At 39.3% G+C, this 23357-nt stretch overlaps 1 protein-coding gene across 1 annotated transcript; it reads left to right on the top strand.

Moving 5' to 3' along the window:
* The first annotated feature begins 7948 nt into the window (after positions 1-7948).
* Positions 7949-19459, top strand: LOC117335147 (palladin-like). Its single transcript, XM_033895088.1, has 3 exons — positions 7949-8313; positions 15621-15905; positions 19174-19459. The coding sequence occupies exons 1-3, from the start codon at positions 8226-8228 to the stop codon at positions 19365-19367; spliced, it is 567 nt and encodes a 188-aa protein (XP_033750979.1). The 5' UTR covers positions 7949-8225; the 3' UTR covers positions 19368-19459.
* The last annotated feature ends 3898 nt before the right edge of the window (positions 19460-23357 follow it).

Here is a 23357-nt window from a genome sequence, read left to right as displayed (position 1 = left end):
CAATAGATATATCTACCGAGGGGTTCATAGATATATCCCTACCCCTCACCAATAGATATATCCCTACCCCTCACCAATAGATATATCCCTACCCCTCACCAATAGATATATCCCTACCCCTCACCAATAGATATATCCCTACCCCTCACCAATATATACATCTACCCCTCACCAATAGATATATCCCTACCCCTCACCAATAGATACATCTACCGAGGGGTTCATAGATATATCCCACCCCTCACCAATAGATATATCCCTACCCCTCACCAATAGATATATCCCCACCCCTCACCAATAGATATATCCCTACCCCTCACCAATAGATATATCCCTACCCCTCACCAATAGATATATCCCACCCCTCACCAATAGATACATCTACCGAGGGGTTCATAGATATATCCCACTTCCTTATCAATAGATATATCCCTACCCCTCACCAATAGATATATCCCACCCCTCACCAATAGATATATCCCTACCCCTCACCAATAGATGTATCCCCACCCCTCACCAATAGATATATCCCCACCCCTCATCAATAGATACATCTACCGAGGGGTTCATAGATATATCCCTACCCCTCACCAATAGATATATCCCTACCCCTCACCAATAGATATATCCCCACCCCTCACCAATAGATATATCCCTACCCCTCACCAATAGATATATCCCTACCCCTCACCAATAGATATATCCCTACCCCTCACCAATAGATATATCCCTACCCCTCACCAATAGATATATCCCTACCCCTCACCAATAGATATATCCTTACCCTTCACCAATAGATACATCTACCGAGGGGTTCATAGATATAGCCCGATCTCTCACCAATAGATATATCCCTACCCCTCACCAATAGATATATCCCTACCCCTCACCAATAGATACATCTACCGAGTGGGTTCATAGATATACAAAGTAATAGCGCTCGCACGGACGTACTCATGGCCGGCCGGACGTACAAAAAGATTGTTATAATTGTATGAAACAAATGCAGCTCCACCAAATTATCAATTGCTAACTATAACATCACCGGTGAATACCACACTCTGAATATGGAGGCTGATAACGGTCATTTCGTGTTGGCATAATGTGTACCGACAGTGAGTTGCGAGTTTGAAATCCACATGGGACAGTTGCCTGGTACTGGCCGTAGGCCGGTGGTTTTTATCCGAGTACTTCGGCTTTCCTCCATCCCCAAAACCTGGCACGTCCTTAAATGACCATGGCTGTTAATAGGACGTTAACTAAAATAAACCAAACTAAACCAAAGTGTTGCTCTAGTCCCATCATAATTCGATAAATTTTGTAGTTTTAAATATTGGACTAAAAGAAGGGAAAAAAAAAAAAAAAAATGAACCGCCGTCACCAAACTGTTACCTGACAAGTGCCTGATATATCCAAGTCTTTTATTACTTTAAGCCTTTCGGCTCATCCGTAGACATGTGAATATTCGTATTACAAATAAAAGCACACAACCACACCGACAAATGAACGTGATATCTAACATATACAGCAGTCAAAATATATAGACCGCCGACACTATATATAGACTGCCGACACAATGTATAGACTGCCGACACAATATATAGACCGCCGACACCATATATAGACCACCGTCACAATATATAGACCGCCGACATAATATATAGACCGCCGTCACAATATATAGACCGCCGTCACAATATATAGACCGCCGTCACAATGTATAGACCACATACATAATATATAGACCGCCGTCACAATATATAGACCGCCGTCACAATATATAGACCGCCAACACAATATATAGACCACCGACACAATATATAGACCGCCGACACGTTATAGAGACCACCGACACAATATATAGACCATCGACACAATATATAGACCGCCGTCACAATATATAGACCGCCGTCACAATATATAGACCGCCGACACAATGTATAGACCACATACACAATATATAGACCACCGACACAATATATAGACCGCCGTCACAATATATAGACCGCCGTCACAATATATAGACCACCGACACAATATATAGACCGCCGTCACAATGTATAGACCGCCGACACAATGTATAGACCGCCGTCACAATATATAGACCGCCGACACAATGTATAGACCGCCGAAACAATATATAGCCCATCGACACAATATATAGGCCACCGTCACAATGTATAGACCGCCGACACAATGTATAGACCGCCGTCACAATATATAGACCGCCGTCACAATGTATAGACCGCCGACACAATGTATAGACCACATACACAATATATAGACCGCCGTCACAATATATAGACCGCCGACATAATATATAGACCGTCATCACAATTTATAGACCGCCGACAAAATGTATAGACTACATACACAATATCTAGACCGTCGTCACAATGTATAGACCACCGACACAATGTATAGACCGCCGTCACAATGTATAGACCGCCGACACAATATATAGACCGCCGTCACTATATATAGACCGCCGTCACAATGTATAGACCGCCGTCACAATATATAGACCGCCGTCACTATATATAGACCGCCGTCACAATGTATAGACCGTCCGTCACAATGTATAGACCGCCGTCATCATATATAGACTGCCCCATTAGTATCCGGCGCCGACACAATGTGATTGACCGCCGTACACAATGTATAGACCGCCGACACAATATAAGACCCCTGTCACAATGTATAGACCGCCGACACAATGTATAGACCGCACATACACTAATATATACGACCCCTACACAATGTATAGACCAGCCGTCCACACTATATAGACACGCGTCGTCAGCAATGATATAGCAGTCCGATCACAATATATAGACCCCGTCGTCACATATTATGACCGCCGACCACAATATCTAGACCGCCGACACAATATATACACCGCACACAAATATAAAAGCCCCGTCACATATATAGACCGCCGTCACAATGTATAGACCGCCGACACAATGTATAGACCGCCGACACAATGTATAGACCGCCGACACAATATATAGACCGCCGTCACAATATATAGACCGCCGTCACAATGTATAATAGACCGCCGACACAATGTATAGACCGCCGACACAATGTATAGACCGCCGACACAATATATAGACCACCGTCACCATATATAGACCGTCGTCACAATGTATAGACCGCCGACACAATGTATAGACCGCCGTCACAATGTATAGACCGCCGACACAATGAATAGACCGCCGACACAATGTATAGACCGCCGAAACAATATATAGCCCATCGACACAATATATAGGCCACCGTCACAATGTATAGACCGCCGACACAATGTATAGACCGCCGTCACAATATATAGACCGCCGTCACAATGTATAGACCGCCGACACAATGTATAGACCGCATACACAATATATAGACCGCCGTCACAATATGTAGACCGCCGACATAATATATAGACCGTCATCACAATTTATAGACTGCCGACACAATGTATAGACCGCCGACACAATGTATAGACCGCCGTCACAATATATAGACCGCCGACACAATGTATAGACCACATACACAATATATAGACCGCCGACACAATGTATAGACCAGCCGGACACAATGTATAGACCGCCGTACACAATGTATAGACCGCCGTCACAATATATAGACCGCCGTCACAATATATAGACCGCCGACACAATATATAGACCGCCGACACAATATATAGACCGCCGTCACAATGTATAGACCGCCGTCACAATGTATAGACCGTCGTCACAATGTATAGACCGCCGACACAATGTATAGACCGCCGTCACAATGTATAGACCGCCGACACAATGTATAGACCGCCGACACAATATATAGACCCCTGTCAAAATGTATAGACCGCCGACACAATGTATAGACCGCCATCACAATATATAGACCCCTGTCACAATGTATAGACCGCCGACACAATATATAGACCGCCGACACAATATATAGACCGTCGTCACAATATATAGACCGCCGTCACAATATATAGACCGCCGACACAATATATAGACCGTCGACACAATATATAGACCGCCGACACAATGTATTGACCGCCGTCACAATATATAGACCGCCGTCACAATGTATAGACCGCCATCATAATATATAGACCGCCGACACAATATATAGACCGCCGACACAATGTATAGACCGCCGTCACAATGTATAGACCGCCGTCACAATATATAGACCGCCGTCACAATGTATAGACCGCCATTATAATATATAGACCGCCGTCACAATGTATAGACCGCCGTCACAATATATAGACCGCCGTCACAATGTATAGACCGCCATCAAAATATATAGACCGCCGACACAATATATAGACCGCCGACACAATGTATAGACCGCCGTCACAATATATAGACCGCCGACACAATGTATAGACCGCCGACACAATATATAGACCGCCGACACAATGTATAGACCGTCATCACAATATATAGACCGCCGACACAATGTATAGACCGCCGTCACAATATATAGAGCGCCGACACAATGTATAGACCGTCGACACAATGTATAGACCGCCGACACAATATATAGACCGCCGACACAATGTCTAGACCACCGTCACAATATATAGACCGCCGACACAATGTATAGACCGCCGACACAATGTCTAGACCGCCATAACAATATATAGACCCCTGTCACAATGTATAGACCGCCGACACAATATATAGACCGTCGTCACAATGTATAGACCGCCGACACAATATATAGACCGCCGACACAATATATAGACCACCGACACAATATAAAGACCGCCGTCACAATATATAGACCGCCGTCACAATGTATAGACCGCCGACACAATGTATAGACCGCCGACACAATGTATAGACCGCCGTCACAATGTATAGACCGCCGACACAATATATAGACCGCCGTCACAATATATAGACCGCCGTCACAATGTATAATAGACCGCCGACACAATGTATAGACCGCCGACACAATGTATAGACCGCCGACACAATATATAGACCACCGTCACCATATATAGACCGCCGTCACAATGTATAGACCGCCGACACAATGTATAGACCGCCGACACAATGTATAGACCGCCGACACAATATATAGACCCCTGTCACAATGTATAGACCGCCGTCACAATGTATAGACCGCCGACACAATGTATAGACCGCCGTCACAATGTATAGACCGCCGACACAATATATAGACCCCTGTCACAATGTATAGACCGCCGACACAATGTATAGACCGCCATCACAATATATAGACCCCTGTCACAATGTATAGACCGCCGACACAATATATAGACCGCCGACACAATATATAGACCGCCGACACAATATATAGACCGTCGTCACAATATATAGACCGCCGTCACAATATATAGACCGCCGACACAATATATAGACCGTCGACACAATATATAGACCGCCGACACAATTTATTGACCGCCGTCACAATATATAGACCGCCGTCACAATGTATAGACCGTCATCATAATATATAGACCGCCGACACAATATATAGACCGCCGACACAATGTATAGACCGCCGTCACAATGTATAGACCGCCGTCACAATATATAGACCGCCGTCACAATGTATAGACCGCCATCATAATATATAGACCGCCGTAACAATGTATAGACCGCCGTCACAATATATAGACCGCCGTCACAATGTTTAGACCGCCATCAAAATATATAGACCGCCGACACAATATATAGACCGCCGACACAATGTATAGACCGCCGTCACAATATATAGACCACCTACACAATGTATAGACCGCCGACACAATATATAGACCGCCGACACAATGTATAGACCGTCATCACAATATATAGACCGCCGACACAATGTATAGACCGCCGACACAATGTATAGACCGCCGTCACAATATATAGAGCGCCGACACAATGTATAGACCGCCGACACAATATATAGACCGCCGACACAATGTCTAGACCACCGTCACAATATATAGACCGCCGACACAATGTATAGACCGCCGACACAATGTCTAGACCGCCATCACAATATATAGACCCCTGTCACAATGTATAGACCGCCGACACAATATATAGACCGCCGACACAATGTATAGACCGCCGACACAATATATAGACCGCCGACACAACGTATAGACCGCCGACACAATATATAGACCGCCGACACAACGTATAGACCGCCATCACAATATATAGACCGCCGACACAATGTATAGACCGCCGACACAACGTATAGACCGCCATCACAATATATAGACCGCCGACACAATGCATTACCCTGCGATTCGATTTTGTGAAATAATAGTCAATTTGGTTTTACTTTAAAAGTGCATTATGAATATTTATATAGACCACTCCTCAGAATGTGATAGCGGTGGGCCTCGATTACCAACAAGAACTGTTGTGGCTGATACGACGACAGCATATTACATGGGGATGATAAAGGGCGATATTGCGAGATTCAAGTAATCTCGGTTCTAACTGCAGTTTTCTGTCGTGGCACAGTGGGTCCGCCGACCGTCGTTCGTCGACATTACACATCCTTGTGTGAAGAAAAACTATTTTTGTATAAATGGTGGGCATGGATTCCCGATGGGAGTGGCCAAACAGGGGAAAGATGTACGTATTTGGACTAAATCCTTCTTCTGTATGAATGAAAGGATTTGGTCCAATTTTGGTCTGTGGCCTGCGGGGCTGGGCCCAACAGGGGAAATAAGCACCTAATTGGTCAAAACCCTTCTTCTGTATGTACGAAAGGAAATGGAACATTTGGTTTTAAGTGTCCTTGGGTGAAGGGGAACCCATTTTGTATAAACGGCAGGTCTGCGGCCCTAGAGACATAAGGGACTGGGCCAAATAAGAAAATATAGCAAATTCTTCAAAATGTTTCTTCTGTAAAAATGTAGAGTGATTTCCCATATATATTGTCATATCCAGGTGATACAGGCACTCTGGGCCTCTTGTTGAGTGTTTTCGTTGACGGTTCGATACTAGTAGCGGTAGACAATATCAGCTATACCGAAAACCGGTAAAGACTTTCAGGAAGAAGATTGATAGCAAAGTAAACAAAATATGGGTGTGGTTTGGGTTAGGGACTTAAGAGATAATACTACCATTGACTTATTTTCACAGGGTACTTTGAAGTATGTTAAAACATTCAAAGAACCCTTTTTTGAAGTTTCAGAAGACTCGAAGTACTGATATTGTGTCAGTTTGTACTTTAGATAGAGTGCAATAAAGTTTCCCCATATAAATGACCTTGAGGTATTTTCAATGTCACATGAGTCAAATATGTAAAAAAAATCTTCTTCTCGAGCGTCAAAACACCTAGATTTCTGATATGGCAGCAAATACCCTTGCTGGATCGCTATACAGTTTCTTTGATTAATGACTTTGGCCCTTTTTCAAGGTCATGGGGTCAAGTGTGATGAAAATCTTAAAGATTAATTTTCTCATATGCTTGAAGTCCATATATGGAGCATTTATATTCTGCCATCAGAGTTGTATTCCCAGGGTATAGTCACCGCGTATATAAATGACCTTGACCTATTTTCAAGACAATGTGAGGTAAACTACCTTGACCTAATTTCAAGACTACACATTCGAGGAACTTTTTGTGTTTCCCAAGACACGTCGTACTAATTTTGTCATGGATCCTTACTATCCATGTGAAATATGCATAATATAAAGCAATCAAAAACAAGATTATATTTTTTTGAAATATTTATAGATTTGAATAAATGTTCTTGAAAACGAAATAAACGAAATCTGTAAATCGACGTTGCTAGATAGTATACAGAAATTGTAATAAAGATTAAAGTATAGGCTATGATGTTGTACAAGCCATGTACTGATTTAACAAAAGAACTGCCAGAACGTCGTAAATCATCAATATTCTAGCTCAATACTGCATGCGAGGTTTGTGAGAGTGAGACTAGTGGAGCGAGACGCCTTAGCCAAGGTTCACACGTCATTCAACCGTGCACAGTACTAGTGGTACTACCGCCCTGCAGACGTGCGTGTCATACTGTTGGTGGATCTGTTTGTTTGTATACACAGCTGTACCACTGTAACGATACATACTGGTCACATGGAACAGATACCAGGCTGACATGTCGACTACGGAACACCGGAAACGATAGAGATTCTGCGGCCATTGACATGTCGGGAGTACCGTGCTCACCCTAGTGGATTGTACGCTCGCCATCACTCATCAACATGCTCATCCAAGGATTCATCCCTCTCCTCATCTCACAAATCATCTGTCTCGTGTCATGTGTCGTATCAAAGGATGTGTCACCTAACGGTAAAGTATTAACATTTTACTATGTATGTTTAACAATGACATATACATTTATTTATAGTTGTTTTTATAGATACGACAGAACGGAAAAACAACAAAAACAGATCGATAAACAGCAGTCGGGAAAGCTTCTTAGAAGCCTCGGTCCAAGCTGTATGGTATATAGCTAAAATGATGTTCTGTAGCTAAGGAGCAGCCCTGAACATATTAAACGACACAGCTAGCAATGGGATTTTATAATTTGAATATAGGCTAAAAGATTAAAAGGCATTGTTATAGACCTACTTTTTAACGTATCAAACATATTATTGTATCTTGTATTGTTATGTATTTAGACTTTCAGTTTAACTTCTAAATCTGGTTAAATGTGTGGGTTTGGTGTTCACTCCATTTAAATCCATAGAGAAGGTTGACGTGACTCATGGCTATGTTGTAAATCCAGGGGCTTATATCGGCCCCTTCTATCTCTCGGCGAGGTTAGAAAGGCCCCAGACCGACATTGTCACATGTTGTATCTGATCGGGTGGCTTTATCCCGCACGACTTAAGATATGTACTTTAGCATACATGACATAACAATATCGAGCAAAAGATTATTGGAGTGTGGGACACGGCCTAAATTAATGGGTTTGTGACGCGTATGTAAACAAAAGTACCGACTGATTTCCATCAGTGTTCGTGTCCAGGGACATATAGATATATCTATATAGCTATACACTATCTCTCCAAACCTACCATAGACTTTTGTGATTTCTCGACAACAAAATAATTTTGTGTTTTTGTTCCTATCATCGCATGGCTGAGCAACGAAATTAAGTGACGAAAATGAACACTATATAATTATGACGTACCCTAGCTAATCATATAAATTTTTGCGTTAAACTTGATGTTCTATATTTGTTGATATGTCTGATGGTTCCGCTGTCATCGCTGTAGTTCTCATTTTGAGTACATTTTTGTACGTGACTTCGAATTTGAGGCGGTTTTCTTCGATTAAGCATAAGACGGCTACCCTTCCGAAACTCCTGGTCCTATTCTCCGTGTACTCTTTCATTGGTTACCACCTATTTTGACTTGGAATTACGATGTGGTTTTTTTTCGTAGGTTGGTATTCTCCGTTTTTGTTGCGATCTTCAGGAGTGGAATAGGGAATTTATTTTATTTCATTCTGACTGAAACAGATAAAGCACATTTGGTCGCGAATTTCTGCATGTTGTTATACTTTATGTGTAACCGTGGTGCTTACGATGAATGTATATAATCTATAGTATTTCAACGGCTCTGCACATGCTTTTGTGTATAAATATAGTATTTGTTTTTGGAAACACTTTCCAGACAGCGGGGAACATGGTCAGGTGTTAGCAGTTTGTGTTAAAAAAATGAGCACTGGCAAATATTTCCCGAGTGGTTGATCTAGAAATGATTCATTCCGACACGTGTTCAAGATTACATCTTCGGAATACTTCTTACAACACTTTAACAGTTTAGCGAATGTGTGTTTTATGTACAGATACAGGCCTAGACTTGGTGCTGTATATCCCCTGTGTGTTATGTACAGATAAACCCAAAATGTAAAGCTAGATGTCCCCTCCAGAACAGTCCAGGTGTCAGAATAAGCATTTGGGGACAATGGCCGACCATTTTAATTACCCAGAGACACGATTCAGGGATCAAAGGTCATACTCCTGTCATTAACCTGCGTGGTTTAAGGTCGGCTATCACGCAACATCCCATTGTCCTTCAGTTCTATTTAACATTTAAATACACTCACAATTTCACAGTCTGCTTGGTGCTTTTATTGGGGATAATTTTACACCGACATGCAAGAACAATTTTATACATGTACATATGTATGATATAGGGTATCGCTGTACTTTTTGACAGCTTTGTCAGATACTTGTACCGTATTTATCATAAATATGCCAAGATGTGTTCTAGTTCAGAAAGTGTATCTGCTGGTACGTCTCGGACTGAACAACAACACACTTAACATGTTATAAAAGGTCCGTCAACAGAGAAGACGTACGAGACCACACAGTAGTCTTAACCGGTCCACAATCCAACTTCATACAGAATTATACGGTTGTCTTAATCGGTTCAGAACATAAGGTTACATGGCACACACAGTAATCTTAATCCGTCCACAACACAAGGTCATACGGGGCCACATATTAGTCTTAATTCGTCCATAACACAACATCATACGGGGTCACACGGTAATAGGCCCACAACACAAGGTCATACGGGGCCACACGGTAGTCTTAATAGGCCCACAACACAAGATCATACGGGGTCACACAGTAGTCTTAATAGGCCCACAACACAAGATCATACGGGGTCACACAGTAGTCTTAATAGGCCCACAACACAAGATCATACGGGGTCACACAGTAGTCTTAATAGGCCCACAACACAAGGTCATACGGGGCCACACGGTAGTCTTAATAGGCCCACAACAAAATATTATTAGGGACACCAAAGTAGTCTTTATTGGCACAAACACAAGATCATACGGAGCCACACGATTATCTTTATTGGCCCACAACACAAGAGCATACGTTCATTCATTTGAACTTCATCCTAATATGCTACTGGCTCAATATGATGACCTTTGGTCTCTTGGTTATTGAGAAAATGTCGAAAATGTCAATTGTTCCGGACGCACGATGGACGATTCACGACAAATACGAGTAGAAAAGAAAACTTTAGACGTTATCATTTGACTTAAAACAGTTCTGCTTTTGACACTTGGTAATTAATAGCAAGTGGAATAAAGGAGACCGGAAATGCGAAGACCCCACAGTCCCCATTTATGTATCTATTACTTTGGCTCAGTTTTTGGAACTGTAGACTATCACACAGGAGACCCAGAGTTCGATTCCTGTCGGGGCGTTCGTCAGGAAAGCTTATTTCTCCTTTCATATTAGTTCTTTTGGATCACATCTCAACCCCTCCCCAAAGAAACTATAGGAAAATGGATAGATTAAATCCAATTTTAACTAATACCCTGACTGAACGACTTGGCATCAAGTTCCAACCGTGCGGTCCTCGAGTGTAATATTATAATACCTTATATTACGTACAAGCGCCTCAAGGGGTTGGGAATTTGTAGCAAGTCTCTGTGGAGACTTTCCGAGCCCGAGTGTCCCTGCGATAATACACTACTACTATATGTGATTAGAGAACTTATCGGTCCAACATATGCTGTTAATGAAGAGTTGATTATTAGATTGTCAATCGAGCGTGGCCTGTGATATAATCAGTCATTAAATATTCATGCAGTGTGAATCAGACTTAATACGAATTTAGTCACGTGATACTCCTAACATGCAATACCAGATGTCATAATATCCCCATTTCTAATTTGTTAATTTGGGAGTTGTATCGATTTTAAGTTATCTTGAAATGTTGTGTTCTTTGTTATTTAGCGAAGCAGACTGACAGGTGCCAGTCTCCTAGACAAGTCATTCACAAAACGTGTAAACCATCTGGTTCATCCTGATATCAGTCTACTACTGATAACATTATCTGTAACATCAAAGAATTGAAATACACACCGGGGTGTTAGGTATATCTGTTAAAAGACTATTCATAAAGGATATGCTTCCTGTTTCAGTATTGTATCTATTACACGAACAGAGGAAGTACTTGACGACGCAATTCTGGTTCATTAAATTCACGACCTTGTATATTCAAAACAACAAAACCTACGTTTAAGCTTTCTGAATGTGTTCTTTCGGTTCCTTGTAGTGTTTAAAGAAGCTGTTTTGTCAGTTGGTGGAACCATAGGGAAGTGGAGGGGTCTATCCTAGGACAATTTAGATGTGCTATGGGACTAGATTAAAATTCAATGAAAATGTCTGTATGACGTTCGTCCGTGTCGATTATAATTGGGGTATTTCACATGTATGCAGAGCATGTATAGTGTATATATCTGAAAGACAACAATACTGGCGTTTGGTACATTTCACTCGCACGAAGGAGTTCGGTGCCTAAATTAGCTATAACATTCGCTAGTGAGGTGAGGTGCTACTTAGCTATATGCCATTAGCGAGAGAAGTGTTGTACATATATTAAGTATGACATTAGCGGCTTTATTAGCTATGATATTAGCTATAGAAATGTGCTGCCTGTTATAGCTACGCCTCTAGCTAGAGAAACGCTGTTCCTGCATCAGCTACGCCTCTAGCTAGAGAAACGCTGTTCCTGCATCAGCTACGCCTCTAGCTAGAGAAACGCTGTTCCTGCATCAGCTATGCCTTTAGCTTGAGAAATGTGGTACCTGTATTAGCTTTGACATTTGCTAGAGAAATGAGGTACCTGCATTAGCCATGCCTTTAGCTTGATAAATGCTGTTACTGTATCTGACAGCTATACCTTTAGCTTGAGAAATGTGGTACCTGCATTAGCTATGACATTTGCTAGAGAAATGTGGTACCTGTATTAGCCATGCTTTTAGCTTGATAAATGTGGTACCTGCATTAGCCATGCCTTTAGCTAGAGAAATGATGTTACTGTATCTGACAGCCATGCCTTTAGCTTGAGAAATGTGGTACCTGCAATAACTATGACATTTGCTAGAGAAATGATGTTACTGTATCTGACAGCCATGCCTTTAGCTTGAGAAATGTGGTACCTGCAATAACTATGACATTTGCTAGAGAAATGCTGCTACTGTATCTGACAGCCATGCCTTTAGCTTGATAAATGTGGTACCTGCATTAGCTATGTCTTTAGCTTGATAAATGTGGTACCTGCATTAGCTTTGACAATTGCTAGAGAAAAACGTACTATGTCCATATGGATGTGACATTTTTAAACACCAGGACTACGTTGTCCTTTACAAAACTACATCGTAGTGCCTTTACGAGATAGAATAATTTCGTACTGGTGGATTAGGATATAGTTTAATATTCTGTTTGACCTTAATCGGTTGTCGCCTGTTGATCATTACTCATTGGTGTATCAGCTAGCTTCATGGTATGGTTAAGATCCCGTTAGTAACGAGGACAGATAATTAGGGGTGTCAATGCGGTGTCGCATTTCATTTCCAGAACATTTGTCATCATTAACACATTACAGAGGATACATCGCAATTACCTGTCAGAACTTGGCACGAAACACGGGTTTTAGAGACGTGATGTCATTTGCACAGTACGTGATTCTGGCGTTTCTGTAGATTCGTGGTAGAAGTACTAGACTTCCCTCCCGTTGCTGTGTCGTTTTCCATAGCAACACACCAATACGTATACTTATAACATTATATATATATATATATATATATATAAATCCTGACTTAGGCAGAACAATAACTGCTCAAACCTAGTCGCCATTGTAGTACTTCTTCACGACGACCTCTCCTCAATGTTTGCACCAGTAAATCACCACCACGGCCGTTATACCTGAAGTTTGTATGGTATACAAAACGGTCGGGAATGATGGTTTGGTGAGTCAGGCAGTCCGTTAAAGACAAACAGACTCAGCATGCCGGTAAATTTCATTAGCGCGCACTTTCTCCACGAGACAGCAACAGCTATCATGCTTTGTATATATAAGGATGATCAGTCATTGTAAGCATTACAACCTTGACCTACCGCTCGCAAACATAAATTCTGGTAATGACTGCTCGAATACTGTCATGGACAACAAGTTGTCTGAAAACTTGGACTCTTCAATATCAGTATTGTTTTTACCCTCGCAGTTGGTGTGAATGGAATGATTAGGCTTATTTTATAAAAAGTCGACATATCATACTGGTATGATCCCATTTGGTAATTGAGGGATGGAGTTCTTAGTTCCTTAAAGGAACCTTTCATCTGTAATGCTTTCCTATGGAAAATTTAGGAATATTGATGAAACTGGCCTCAGATGACGTTGCGCACAAGGAAAGTGGCCCCAGATGACGTAGCGCACAAGGAAAGAATCCGTGTGTCCGTGCATGCATTGCGAAAATGCATGGATAACCAGCCATGATTTGGCATTCCCCACGGTACGGCAACGGCTGCTGCTCGGTTAGGGATCAAAATATCTGTTATATCTCAGCTGAGACTTTGAGAAACACTTATTGAATCAACACAGCTTCAGTTGTTTATATCAATAACCCACATCAACCTGACCTATGTAGATGTGTAGATTGGATTTTATGTAGGTAGACTTGTTTCCCCCATTCTGTCTGGGTTACAAGAAACACCTGTTCGAACATTACTTTCTAAAAATCATTTGAGAGATGTAAGACTATCTGATAAACATCAATTACACCGAGCTTTATCGGCATTCTCACTAATATAGCACACATGAGTAACAGGCGAAGGAAAATTCAACGACCACACCGGAACTCTAACCCGGGACCTCCGAACGCCAGACCGGCCACCGCCGCCCAGCCCACCGCAGTTCCGCTACACATGTAATAGTTAATTATAATATAACTTATACACTAATTGCGCTTGGACATGATAATTAAGAACATTATTTTGAGTAATTTGTATGGTAAAGATCAGAAAGCAAATTCCATACATTTAGTACTACCTCTTGAAGAACAAATTCATTTTGTAATAACGATAGTTGGAATGTTCAGATATCCGCATGCTCCCTCTCTCCTTATTTACCCAAAGTTTGAGTAGAACCAAAGACCCTGTACACGCCATCATACGGATGGTCATCTTAGCTAACTAAAGCCTTGGCTAGCGAAGATAGCGGATGGTACGAGTGCGCTAATGTGGAAATCGTGACAGAAGCGCGCGCGCGTGTGGGTTCTGCAATGAAGGTTTTGTCTGGTCTCTGGTTTGAGTATAGCTGCTTGCTCAAAGGCAGATATAAGTCTAGCGATTGGTCAGGTTATTTTTGTGTATCTGATCCAAAGTCATGCACATGTATGATAGGTGGTTTATAGCTACAAGAATTTGTCACGATATATTTCAGTGGCTCATGTAGAAGAAGTGGGAGAAAGTAAAGCAGACATTGTAAGCGGAACCAAGGACAAATATTATTTTTAAAATGTATACAAGTCCGTAGTTGAGCTAATATTGTTTAAGGTTGTTTGCATAGAAAACCAATAAGCAATTCATAATGTAAAAAAATTAGAAGCATTCGTGGACAATGCTAAATCAGTATGACCAATCAGACGAGAGCTTTGGCCTCTGTATGACGAAATAGGTCTAGTTAGACGTTTAGGCCGTGTACACTATGATTGTCATGTAAATCTCGTGGGTATGACTACCTTAACAGTACTGTAGAATTACATGTATACATTTTGTATTTTAGACAAAATTTCAAATGCATTTGAATACATGTATACCTTCTTTTACATTTTAGTGCCAAAAATCGTTGTCCCCGGATATTCTTACCTTGTGCCATATGGGCGATCTGTGATGCTAGAATGTCACGTGAGTGGGATTGAACCAATCAAAATCAAGTGGTGGACTCGAGGCAAGCACTTAGTAGACAGTGCTGTGTATCATACCTCGCTCATAACTACCAGTGAAGAAAGAGACACTCTGTTGCTATGGATACATTCATTATCAGAGAAGGAGACAGGGACATACATATGTAGTGGATCGAACGCATTCGGGGAAGTAACAGACAAAATTTATGTTAATGGTAAGTATCTATTCGTTAAGTAACATTAGTATAATAGGTCTTACCGGAAGTTACCGACAAGATGATTATAATATTGTTGGCACGGTTTCACTGATGGAAGTTTCATGTAGCGGAAGTTATACATGAGATATCGGTGCTAATAATAAGGTTTCTTAACGTGACATTTACGGAAAAAATATCTTACAGATACAGGCAGTACTTTAAGATATAGAGGAAGTACTGTTGGATATACATGAAGTACTATAAAATATACAGGAAGTACTGTTAGATATACAGGAAGTACTGTTAGATATACAGGAAGTGCTGTAAGATATACAGGAAGTACTGTTAGATATACAGGAAGTACTGTTAGATATACAGGAAGTACTGTAAGATATACAGGAAGTACTGTTAGATATACAGGAAGTACTGTTAGATATACAGGAAGTACTGTTAGATATACATGAAGTACTGTTAGATATACATGAAGTACTGTTAGATATACATGAAGTACTGTTAGATATACAGGAAGTACTGTTAGATATACATGAAGTACTGTTAGATACACAGGAAATACTGTTAGATATACAGGAAGTACTGTTAGATATACATGAAGTACTATTAGATATACAGGAAGTACTGTTAGATACACAGGAAGTACTGTTAGATATACAGGAAGTACTGTTAGATATACATGAAGTACTGTTAGATATACAGGAAGTACAGTTAGATATACATGAAGTACTGTTAGATATACAGGAAGTACTGTTAGATATATATGAAGTACAGTTATATATACAGGAAGTACTGTTAGATATAGAGGAAGTACTGTTAGATATACATGAAGTACTGTTAGATATACAGGAAGTACTGTTAGATATACAGGAAGTACTGTTAGATATACAGGAAGTACTGTTAGATATACATGAAGTACTGTTAGATATACATGAAGTACTGTTAGATATACATGAAGTACTGTTAGATATACAGGAAGTACTGTTAGATATACATGAAGTACTGTTAGATATACAGGAAGTACTGTTAGATATACAGGAAGTACTGTAAGATATACAGGAAGTACTATAAAATATACAGGATGTACTGTTAAATGTACATGAAGTACTGTTAGATACACAGGAAGTTACTGTTAGACATACAGGAAGTACAGTTAGATATACAGGAAGTACTGTTAGATATACAGGAAGTACTGTTAGATATATATGAAGTACTATTAGATATACAGGAAGTACTGTTAGATATACATGAAGTACTGTTAGATATACAGGAAGTACTGTTAGATATAGAGGAAGGGCTGTTAGATATATATGAAGTACTGTTAGATATACAGGAAGTACTGTAAGATATACAGGAAGTACTATAAAATATACAGGATGTACTGTTAAATGTACATGAAGTACTGTTAGATACACAGGAAGTTACTGTTAGACATACAGGAAGTACTGTTAGATATACAGGAAGTACTATAAAATATACAGGAAGTGCTGTAAGATATACAGGAAGTACTGTTAGATATACAGGAAGTACTGTTAGATATACAGGAAGTACTGTTAGATATACAGGAAGTACAGTTAGATACACAGGAAGTACTGTTAGATATACATGGAGTACTGTTAGATATACAGGAAGTACTGTAAGATATACAGGAAGTACTGTTAGATATACATGAAGTACTGTTGAATATACATGAAGTACTGTTAGATATAGAGGAAGTACTGTTAGATATACAGGAAGTACTGTTAAATATACAGGAAGTACTGTTAAATATACAGGAAGTACTGTTAGATACACAGGAAGTACTGTTAGACATACAGGAAGTACGGAATTACTGTTAGATATGTAGGAAGTACTGTTAGATATACATGAAGTACTATTAGATATACAGGAAGTACTGTTAGATATACAGGAAGTACTGTTAGATATACAGGAAGTACTATTAGATATACAGGAAGTACTGTTAGATATACAGGAAGTACTGTTAAATATACATGAAGTACTGTTAGATATACAGGAAGTACTGTTAGATATACAGGAAGTACTGTTAGATACACAGGAAGTACTGTTAGACATACAGGAAGTACGGAATTACTGTTAGATATGCAGGAAGTACTGTTAGATATACATGAAGTACTGTTAGATATACAGGAAGTACTGTTAGATACACAGGAAGTACTGTTAGACATACAGGAAGTACGGAATTACTGTTAGATATGCAGGAAGTACTGTTAGATATACAGGAAGTAAGGAATTACTGTTAGATATGCAGGAAGTACTGTTAGATATACAGGAAGTACTGTTAGATATACATGAAGTACTGTTAGATATACAGGAAGTACTGTTAGATACACAGGAAGTACTGTTAGACATACAGGAAGTACGGAATTACTGTTAGATATGCAGGAAGTACTGTTAGATATACAGGAAGTACGGAATTACTGTTAGATATGCAGGAAGTACTGTTAGATATACAGGAAGTACTGTTAAATATACAGGAAGTACTGTTAAATATACATGAAGTACTATTAGATATACAGGAAGTACTGTTAGATATACAGGAAGTACTGTTAGATATACAGGAAGTACTATTAGATATACAGGAAGTACTGTTAGATATACATGAAGTACTATTAGATATACAGGAAGTACTGTTAGATATACAGGAAGTACTGTTAGATATACAGGAAGTACTATTAGATATACAGGAAGTACTGTTAGATATACAGGAAGTACTGTTAGATATACATGAAGTACTGTTAGATATACAGGAAGTACTGTTAGATACACAGGAAGTACTGTTAGACATACAGGAAGTACGGAATTACTGTTAGATATGCAGGAAGTACTGTTAGATATACAGGAAGTACGGAATTACTGTTAGATATGCAGGAAGTACTGTTAGATATACAGGAAGTACGGAATTACTGTTAGATATGCAGGAAGTACTGTTAGATATACAGGAAGTACTGTTAGATACACAGGAAGTACTGTTAGACATACAGGAAGTACTGTTGGAAATACAGGAAGTACGGAATTACTGTTAGATATGTAGGAAGTACTGGCAATGGGTAGGGCTATGTTAGTGACGAAGGATGACCGGAGGAAATAGTCATTCTCATAACATGGACGACACTTTACTTCTTTATGATGAACCAAAAGACGTTTTGTATAGCCCGATTTCGTAAACCTGTAGCTACATTTATCGAATATATCTGTCGGCAAGGCATGCATTTATTTGCCACATTATAAGATGTCTCTTTGTGTCGTGTTCCAGGCTACGAAGACGAGGGTGTTCCAGGCGAGGAGGAAGATGACGTGGAGATTGGGTACTTTACCTCAGAAAATAGTGCACACAAACGCTCAACCAGCGGAGTCTTCATATACCTAGCTACTATTGTCACCACTCTCGACATAACAACGACCATTATCTCGTCTCTCTTATCATGTCTAGTTAATGCCTTCTTATAGTGTCATTCAGTAGGTTGTCTCGTTCTGTTTATTTCTTTTTATTGTTATTTTGTTGTTGTTTATTTGTATTCGATAAATGAATATGAAAATTCTTCAAAGTTGTTATTATATGTGTGTACTAGTTATCAAATAGTGAAAACGAAATCAAAATGATCTATTATCATTTATTTGAGCTATTGTTTTTTATGGCCGAAATGGCCATGGCTTTCGGTAACCCTTACGAGCCCTGGGAATAGAAGTCTGTGATATAAGTAATAGAATTAACAACAAAACCGAAAACCCTTGATCGGCAACATATATCGCCCATTAAAAAACTACATTGCGATTAAATTCAGGTTATATGACGAGCTTCTGTCAGCTAGTGGCCATAATGTAATGAAAATATACTTTACTTCAATTTCGCTGGATTCCGAAAAAAACGTGATTTACACATATTTATGGAAATACTTCTCCAATCGAACTCGCTGGGCTGATAGAAGTTCGTAATGCATCGCGAAAATGTATTCAAAAGAAAACAACAAATTCCTCAAAAAGAGGTAAACATTTATTATGGAACAGACAACATCCTAAGATATCTTTGGTTAAGGTTTGCAATTGTAATTTTAAAGACGACTGCCGCTTCCCTAAACTTGTCGGCACTCTACGGTATTCTTTGTAAATATTGTCACTCGAGCCAAATTAATTTAGCCTGATTATCTATTGACAAGTGATTTTCTGGTCAAGGCGAACATTAGGCCGTCCGATTAAGTTAGAGAAAGTAAGGAATAAACAAAACCTGTTTACGTGTGAAATTTTTATAGTTTTCCTATCTTTAATTACGTGACTGGTTACCATCTCAAACAGTTGCATCAAAAGATATCATCCCCAAATCACCAAATATGGTGCTAGAATCATTAGCCGAGGTCCGACTCTTCTCGGGAAATGGCTTTGGTTGATTTGCTTAAAACTTCTTAAAAATTCTTAAACTATAGTTAGTTTTCAAGAAAATATTTGTCGGCTGTACAGAGGCTTTGCACCAGTTTTGTCTAAATATTCTGAGCCGATGCTACTTTTCTTGACACATTCAACTTGACATGCGGAGGGAAAGGCAAACATCTGGGACTTCAGACTGAGGTTAAAAAAGGCATCATTTTGACGTATTGCTTAAAAAGACATCTGTATAAACCGGTAATGGTAGCATCAATTTATGTATCCAGATAATAAGTTATGCAAATATACGTACCGGTATTGGTGGTTTTTTTTGGAAATCGCAAGTAAAATCAATAATTTCGGTGATAAACCAATCCCAGTGGTGGCTGGGTTCGGAGAAGTGCTGCCTTATCCTCCACAGCCGCCCGTGTATGGTCATGCGGAGAAACATTGCTGTATGCATGATTGGAAATGAATTTCACATAAAATAGTACTGCGCACTATGATAGAGCTTGAAATGAATGACACTTAAGACAATGCAACATTTACATTCATCGAGGACAGTTGACAACTTACCTGTACGATAAGGATGGTGATTTCAAAACTCCTTGTCAATTTTCCATTCAAGATAGTGACATACCTGCTTCCCCAGCCTATTATGCTTGCATATCAGTTGGTATGACATTCAGTGGTTTCTTTTGGTTGCAATACGAATGTCGTGTCCTACATACTGCATTGGTTGAAGCTAGTCATTTGCGTAGGGAACCAAAAGATACAGAAAGATTCAATTATAAATGTACTAGTTACTACTTTAACGGTAACAAAAATGGTATTAATAAAAGTTTAGGATATAGTAACTCCCACAAAGCAAAAGCCAGAGCACACGTTGGTATTGTCAATTTACACCTTAATATATATCAGATAGGAATACAATTGCCGAAGGAAGACAACTTTATGACTCGTGCCCTGACCGGGCCTCGAACTCACGATCTACGGCACCAAATCGCCTAGCCAGAAATACCCGCAGCTTATTCTAACATGATCATTGTGGAAGTCGTCTATAAGATTATATGAATACTTGGATTGAGTGTATTTACATACATGGATGCGAATTGTACACATATTACAAATATTCATCGAGTACAACTTCGACAGGAAATTAAAATCTTTATCTTCGAATCACCAACACATAGTGCATATGATACACTGTGCTAAATATTTGATACTAGTATATATATTTAAATCCATTTGTAAAAGGAACGGGTCGGTGTGTCTATTACAGAGTTTGAAATACGCCATCTGCCACTCAGCTGACGGAACATGCTTATTTGGCTCAGGGGGCAGAGCCGTGGCTTATCACGCCGGAGTGCCGTGTTCGATTCCTGTCGGGGCACTCGGCAGGAAAGTGTTTGTCCTTGTCCTTTCACACAATCAGCGAATGCAAAACATGATAGGCTAAGACAAGGACAGTAGCTCCCGCAAAAATATACCGGAGAGCGATAATTTCCAACTTTAATAAGTCCATAATCAATAAAACCCCTCAACAAATATAGAATTTATATCGCTAATACATGTGACATGTGACATGAAATGACGAACGAACGGACGCATTAAGTACTCGGTGGTTGTTTACTCCTATAACATAACAGGCCGCTGGTCGGCTGTTTTTCTATCGGATATGATTTTGCCGACTGCGACACGGCGCCTGTCAAAAGTAATTCGCCGTGTAAAACCTCTAACATTGTTGGAGTAGGTGGTTGTTATACAATACGAAGGGAAGTAATGAATTTAATTATCTGGGGATACAAATGAATTTTAATGGTAAATTTAAGAAAACTCAACAAAAAATTGCTGAACAAGGAAGAAAAGCATTATTTTCAATTTCGGGAGTATCAAAGAAACATTTTTTTAACGTTGAAACCCAACTACATGTTTTTGATACATACGTCGGTAGTATATTTAACTATGGGGCTGAAATTTGGGGTTTTCATAAAGCACCGGATATAGAGAAAATCCACTTACAGTTTTTAAAAAGATTATTGGGGGTTAAGAAAAGTACTTCTAATTGTATGATTTACCAAGAATTAGGGAGATTACCTTTTGTAATAGTGAGAAAATTTAGAATTTTTAAATATTGGTTGAAATTAAAACAAACCGATAACTGTGTGTTAAATGCTTGTTATCAAGATATGTTAGAAAACGGGAATGAATGGTTGAATGAAGTAAAAGAAGAACTGTATAGAATGGGTGTTGGGTATATATGGCAAAATGGGGATATTTATACAGCTGATTATATTATGAATATTGTTAAATGTAGACTATGTGATATATTTATACAAGAATGTAAAGAAAAAATCAATTCATCTTCCAAGTGTTCACTGTACAAGTTTATTAGTGAAAAGTTCTACTTACAGCCATATTGATCAAAACCAATAGGTACTTCTAATTTAAAAGAAATAGCTAAAATTAGATTGTCATCACATAAATTAAATATTGAAATTGGTAGATTTAATAACTTAGAAAGAAATCAAAGAATTTGTTCCTATTGTAACAGTGGAGACATTGAAGATGAATTTCATTTTATTATTAAATGTGAATTTCATTTAGACCTAAGAAAACGTTTTATTAAGAAATATTATTATAATAAACCTAGTATGTACAAATTTATTCAACTTCTAGAAACAGTTAACAAAAAAGATCTTTCAAATTTAGCAAAATATATTAAATACAGTAATAAACAAAGAACAGATTTTTTATTAGTATATAAAAAAAAAATGTCCTTCTACACTCTACCTGTTGTACAATGTATGTGTTAGTCCGGTTGTGTGTGTGTGTGTGTGTGTGTGTGTGTGTTTGTGTGTGCGAGTGTGTGGTTTTTGTATTGTATCATTTCTGTACATGTATATATTTGTTGAAATAAAGAACTTGAACTTATACAATACGAAGGGAAGTAACTCTGATTGATCCGAATGTCCTTTCCAGTGCCAGCGGGACCAAAAAGAGTTTAATTTTTTCATAGTATGATTTTGACCTCGGTCTTTACCTTAGCTTTTTTTAAAATCTAGTTTAACACAGTTTATT

The sequence above is a fragment of the Pecten maximus genome, chromosome 9 (assembly GCF_902652985.1).
Source record: "Pecten maximus chromosome 9, xPecMax1.1, whole genome shotgun sequence".
In the NCBI taxonomy this organism is placed as follows: Eukaryota; Metazoa; Mollusca; class Bivalvia; order Pectinida; family Pectinidae; genus Pecten; species Pecten maximus.
Note: the sequence above shows the minus strand (reverse complement) of the source record. Positions and strands in the feature narration are given on the sequence as shown.